Source organism: Scophthalmus maximus, chromosome 18, assembly GCF_022379125.1.
Source record: "Scophthalmus maximus strain ysfricsl-2021 chromosome 18, ASM2237912v1, whole genome shotgun sequence".
Taxonomy (NCBI): domain Eukaryota; kingdom Metazoa; phylum Chordata; class Actinopteri; order Pleuronectiformes; family Scophthalmidae; genus Scophthalmus; species Scophthalmus maximus.
Genome location: NC_061532.1, coordinates 18346846 through 18352989, shown reverse-complemented (window position 1 = coordinate 18352989; position 6144 = coordinate 18346846). Strand labels below are relative to the sequence as shown.

The 6144-nt window shown below is 41.5% G+C and overlaps 1 protein-coding gene, 1 long non-coding RNA gene and 1 other non-coding gene across 3 annotated transcripts in view; all 3 read left to right on the top strand.

The window, feature by feature from the left end:
- Positions 1–686: 686 nt before the first annotated feature.
- On the top strand, positions 687–2027 carry LOC118290262. The gene is made up of 3 exons (XR_004786379.2): positions 687–1017; positions 1417–1533; positions 1887–2027. It is a non-coding gene; the product is annotated as an uncharacterized LOC118290262 (long non-coding RNA).
- On the top strand, positions 706–777 carry trnaa-ugc. Its single transcript has one exon. It is a non-coding gene; the product is annotated as a tRNA-Ala (tRNA).
- A 712-nt stretch (positions 2028–2739) lies between the features above and the next one.
- ift172 (intraflagellar transport 172) overlaps positions 2740–6144 on the top strand; it is a 30016-nt gene continuing 26611 nt past the window's right edge. Inside the window, exons 1-6 of the mRNA XM_035616886.2 lie at positions 2740–2926; positions 4648–4791; positions 5064–5176; positions 5271–5310; positions 5599–5664; positions 5968–6047. Of these exons, the coding sequence (XP_035472779.2) occupies positions 2888–2926; positions 4648–4791; positions 5064–5176; positions 5271–5310; positions 5599–5664; positions 5968–6047 (482 nt within the window). The 5' untranslated portion in view covers positions 2740–2887. The remainder of the gene's footprint in view (positions 2927–4647; positions 4792–5063; positions 5177–5270; positions 5311–5598; positions 5665–5967; positions 6048–6144) is intronic.

Sequence of the window (6144 nt, the reverse complement as noted above, 5' to 3'; positions counted from 1 at the left end):
CATTGGTTATTCTGTGAGTCGGTTTCAATAGTAAATTGTGTCAAAGTCAATAAAAACCATAATGCACATAATTTGCTCACACGTATACACACGTGTGGACCTTTTATTTTCAAGTCAGAATCTCTAATTCCCAGAATCTCAACAGCTGGAATACTGTTTGCAACCAGCAGGAGGGAACTAACCAACTAACTAACTATCTATCTATCTATCTATCTATCTATCTATCTATCTATCTATTTATCTATCTATCTATATATCTGTCTGTCTATCTATCTTTCTATCTGTCTGTCTATCTGTCTGTTTGTCTGTCTCTCTATCTTTCTATCTATCTATCTGTATGTCTATCTGTCTGCCTATCTATCTATCTATCAATCTATCTATCTATCTATATTTTATCTATCTCTATCTATCTAACTATAAGATAAGATAAGATAAGATAAGATAAGATAAGATAAGATAAGATAAGATATACCTTTATTCGTCCCACAATGGGGAAATTGGGAAAACAGCTATCTATCTATGAAGGGATCTTAATATGTATTTTAATGCGTTTACACTTTGCCCTTTCAAATGAATGAATAAATGCCCCCCTAATTTCTAATTGTCATAACAATATATAACGCTCAAAAAGTGGCATTAACTTAAACGCCTCAGATGAGTAGTAGAATAATAAATCAGTATATGTTCATGCTAACTGGCATGGAAGGGGATGTAGCTCAGTGGTAGAGCGCATGCTTTGCATGTATGAGGCCCCGGGTTCAATCCCCGGCATCTCCACTCCTATTCTTTTTTTTTTTGTGAGAAGCACTTTCTGTCATATTCCTTGAAACCGTCGTAACAAACCGATCGCGATGAATACACTGACTGATCCGACACTGAGACGGAAACGAGCCCTCATCTGTGGCCGCGGCAGGACTGTGAAGAACACGACCCATCGGAGAGTTCTGACCGGTTGAACCGGCTTTCTCCTGCCCGCTCGTCGGCAAACAACCGCGTCAACTCCGGGAGGAGAAGCGGGTGAGAGATAATGTTCTGCTTCATTTGGGTGAACGCGGTTCATGTTGTCGAACTGTGTGGCCAACAGAACTGTTGGGAAGCGTGTGTGTGTGTGTATCGGGCAGCGCGCAGTTAGCCTAGCTGGAGGCTACGAGCTAAGTGAGCTAACGCTACGTTAGCTTGTGTGTGTCGACAGCTGCCCTGTCGTTATGACGTAATGAGCAAATGACGTTGTTTGTTTATCTATATCCGCTCTGAACGGGATGAAGCGTTACTTTTTTGTTGGTGTGTGTGTGGGGGCGTGTGGGGGGGCGTGGCTAGAGGTGATTGACGAAGGGGCAGGAAATGAAATGAAAAGTGCTGTTCAATGTAAGGCAATGTGAATATTTCACTAAGTTGACCTCCCTCCTCTTATACCAGGTACAGCAAGTTGTGCATGAAGACGTCCAGGACCTGGAGGTTGACTGCCACGGACCAGAGCACCGAGACCGGACGATGCCCGTCAACGGCTCGAGAAGCAGGTCAGCAGAGGACCAGGTGAGTCGCTCATGAGACTGTAGGTTCAGCATGGAGTGGTAACTGTCTTGTGTACAAAAGCTACTTTAAAATCCATATGGCAATGTTGTAAAGCATTCCAGAGTGTAAACATTTATGCCAGGTGGGTTGTTTTAATTACAGACTCTGAACCTCAGAACTACTTATGATCTTCAATATTTATCTAAACAAAGTCATAACACAAATATATATGAAAGAGTGGCTGGTATCAATTATACTTGGCTCCCACAAAAGGTGACATAGAAAACTGTGTTAGTCACTGCAGATGATGCTGCTGTAGCGTTGTCAGTCTTTTACAGTAATGTTGATCTATTATTGTGATATTCTTTGTACAGGACCAGTGCCTAAGAGTCGACGACAGCACAGCCTGACCCGTCAGCCGACAGACCTGCTTTGACACTAGAACTAGGAAACCCTGTGCAGACAGTATCTTCATTGTTGTACATATGTTGTTTATGCTAATATTATAATATATATTTGGTATATTGCATGATGTTCCAAAAAAATAAACAGGTGTCATGACACATTGTGTTCTAATTATTTGTGCAGCTTGTAAAGAGGTAAATGTAATGGTTGGATTGTTTATGCTGAGAGTATAAGGAAAAGGCCTTGAATATTTAAAAGATTTTTATTCCAACAATATAGAGCAGGTTATGCAGAACATAAATAAACATTGGTATTGCACAAAATACTGTGTGCAAAATGTAAACCTCCATACGTGGCAGCCTGGACAAGGGGGTCATGAAGTTGCCCACAGCACTTTCTTTTCCACGTCTGAGGGCAGTTCTGGCAGACATAAGTAGGAGGAGGATCTGCCGATGTGAGGTGTAGTAAGTGAAGCAGCAGGCTCGTGTCACGTCACTGCTCAAAGCTCAGTCCTCGAGTTCTGACCTGTACAGTAACACATGATTAGATCAGATGCATGATAACTGATTAGATGTATGATTAAAGTGAACTCAGTCTGAGCTGACAACACTCATGTGGAAGCTCTGACGTGCTAAACAACATGTGATGAGTCCTGTACAACATCCACCTTCATCGTGTCAGACAGTAACTATAGCTAAACTTATTTAGTCAAAATACAAAAATAAACAACGGAACAGACTCGCCCGGTGATGGTGAAGCTGATAATTACCACAGCCTTCAACGCACCATTCCTCCCCGGTCCGCGGCGGTAACTAAGGAGATCTCGGTTGTGTTTACAGCAAAGATGGCCGCCCTGCTAGCCGCTAGCCGCTTTAGCTCGCAGCGGGTCCGCAAAATGACCAAACTGTGAAGACGCCACCGTCTCTGAGACAACTCTTCCCTGGACGAGCTTCCCCGAATAATCTCTAAAATGCAACTGAGGCATTTAAAGACGCTGTTAACGCCCCAGGTGAGTTCCGCGACAGCGAGCTAACGTTACCCGACGCTGGGGAGCAACATCACTTCAAAAACAAACAGAAAAAAATGTGTGATTGTGCAACGGCAGTTGTGTTTAAATGACAAGACTCGACGACTGTAACGAAACAACAAGATGGCTCGCGACAAATCGGCGTTGAAGGGATTTTCCCGATCCACGGATAAATACAGTTTTGTTTACAACTACCTTACTTTGCTCGCTAGCAACTGCGCTGCGATACTCGGTTGAGAACCAACAAAGTCCCAAATTAGCTTATTTAACAACGACTAATACTTGACAATAGCTCAGCTGAATGCGCCGTTTTCATATTTAGGACATGGTCGAACATGTTGTCCATGAGTCGTTGTGTTTGGAAAAAGTGAACAGCTGTGAGAGTAAAAACAGTTAAATCTTCCATGGAGTTTGGCGTGACAAAACATAACAGTGTGTCTATTTCTTCTTCGTCTCTTTGTGGCAGTTTTGTGTCTTTGTCCTATTTGTGCATCTCTTTCTGCGGTCTTCGGAATTATATTTAGTTTCTGTAGGGTTGGTCTTCCTAATTTTTTTGTTTTTTTTTAGCTGGTGTTGGAATATTAATCTCCACAATTATTGGATATTGCAGTATAACGTTAGCAGGCCACACAACTTTTTTAAAATGTTTTACTTTATTGTCTTTATTGACGATTAGATATAAAACAGAAGATGACAAGATCAAAATAAATACATGTAATTAAACAATTTTAATAAATATATAAGAGGTTGTTTCTTAAACCTGGGTCATAGAAAAACAATTGTTCAAAATAAATCAGAGTTTGCTCACTTTATTGTTTTTGGTAAATGTCTCCATTTATGAATCAAATTATATCATAAAGTTTATCAAGTTTTGGGGAAAATCTTGCCTTATAAATGTGGGACTGACCAATTTTGATTATAAGATCGACGATGTAAGTGAGAGGTTTGTCATCACATGTAAATTTAGTGAGGATGTCTGGCTTACACAACATGTCACGTCCAGCTATCAACGGCTCTGTGATTGGTCGGAAAGTCACGCTCGCTAGCCTCACTTCACTTTTTTTTGTTTTTACAATGTTAGCGATACAGAATTCTACGTGACAACAGCAATGAACATTAATTCTGACTGGGGATTTGATCTGTGACCTGTCAACGAAAGAACTAGATACATTCAGGAAAAACACAAAGAATGTCAAACTGATTGGTAATAAATACATTTTGCGTTACTTGGTAGAGAACCGTTGAAAAAGTCCCCAATTAGCCAATTTCATACCAACGAATACTTAACAATAGCTCAGCTGAATACGCAGTTTTAATGATAAGGACATGGTCAGACAATTTCAGTCATTGTCTTTGGACCAACTGAATCAGCTGTAACAGTAAAAACAGTTAAATCTTCCCCGGAGTTTGGCGTGACAAAACATAACAATGTGTCTCTTTAGCTTCCACTTTATGTCTCCTTGTGGTAGCTTTGTGTGTTTGTTATATTCGGGCATCTCTTTGGAGTCACTTTGAGTCTCTTCATTGTAAAGTTGTGTGTTCATTTTGTGTCTCTGCTGGTCGTTTTGTTTCACTACAGAGGTTCTGCCCCAGGGAGCCCCTGGCTGAGTCCTCAGGGGCCCCCGTCTAGTAATCCGTCCATAGTGGCCTCAGCAGCTAGTAATGATGTCTGACTGTTGTTTGTCTTCCCTGGTTTCTCACAGGAGGGTGCGGCCAAGGTGACGTGCATGGCCTGGGCGCCGAACAGCACCAAGTTCGCCGTGTGCACAGTGGACCGGGTGGTGCTGCTGTACGACGAGCAGGGAGAGAGGAGAGACAAGTTCTCCACCAAGCCCCTGGACTCCAAGGTGACGGAGACACTATGAGACAAGTTCACATCGTGGAAATTCACGTTTGAGTAAAATTGGATCTGCCGCAGACACTAACGTACACGTGATGGATAGGATTTATTATGAAATCCTGAATTTAATACAAGAATGTGAGGTTCTAAATACACGAGGGGGAAATAGTGGCTCAAGCAACGACAACATGTGAGCACTGAGTGATTTCTGCAACTGTTCTGAGATGAACAGTTGTTTGTGTAACTGATAATATTCCCTTGTAATCATTTTATTTTCAGTACGGGAAACAAAGCTACGTCGTCAACGACATGGCGTTTTCACCGGACTCCACCAAAATCGCCATCGGCCAGTCGGACAACATCATCTTCGTCTACAGAATCGGAGAGGATTGGTAATTTTCCACATTAAACATGATTATTTTTTTTTTTTAATTTATTTATATCAGTGTATTTAGACTTGTATTTTTTTAAATCTTTCTCTCCTAGGGGCGACAAGAAAGTCATTTGCAACAAGTTTGTTCAGACGGTAAGTCATCTTGTGAAGACATTTTGTTCAGGCAGCTACTTATAAAAGGTGAAGAAGAAATGCAGTTTTGAGTTTGTTATTATGTACAACAATAAAATAAAAAAAAACAGGAATAGCTGCACCATTTCTGTATTTAATGGAAAATGCTGTCTGGTATATTTTGTTTTTTTTAGGCTGCTAAATATTTCTATTTGTAGACGTGAAGCCGCGTTCGCCTGAAAACTTGTCATGAATGTCTTATGAAGATAATGAACCAGTTACAAGATTCTATTCACCGTTTTCTCACAGAGTGCCGTGACTCACCTGCTGTGGCTTGAAGAACACTCGATTGTTTACGGTTTAATTGATGGCAAGGTGAGTCGGCAACACTTATCAGAAACAGCCTGAGTTACACTTTACACACAGTTTGTTTCGAGTATAACAATTATCAGCGGCGTCGGGAGCAGCAGAGACGGACGGTTGTAGTAGAAGTCGTACCTCCTGTGTCTTGATGTACTAAGTATCTAATTCTTACATCAGTGGTGTTTTCCACTGCATCAGACTTAAGACGTTGTGGCTCAGCGTTGAAACGCTGGAGTTAAAATCACATTTGTATTTGCTATTCTGTCACGTGAACGAAAACTTGTACTCGTTTTCATGTTCGGACTCTTTCCACAGATCCGTCTCGCCAACACTCAGACAAACAAGTCAGCCACCATCTACGGCACCGAGTCCTGCGTCGTCTCCCTGACGTCCAAGTGAGTCAGAAACCTGCTCCCGTATGTTTCTGTGTCTGCTCTGTGATTGCTCTGTCTTACTATGTTTTCTTTTAAGCGTTATCTGTTCCTGCACTAT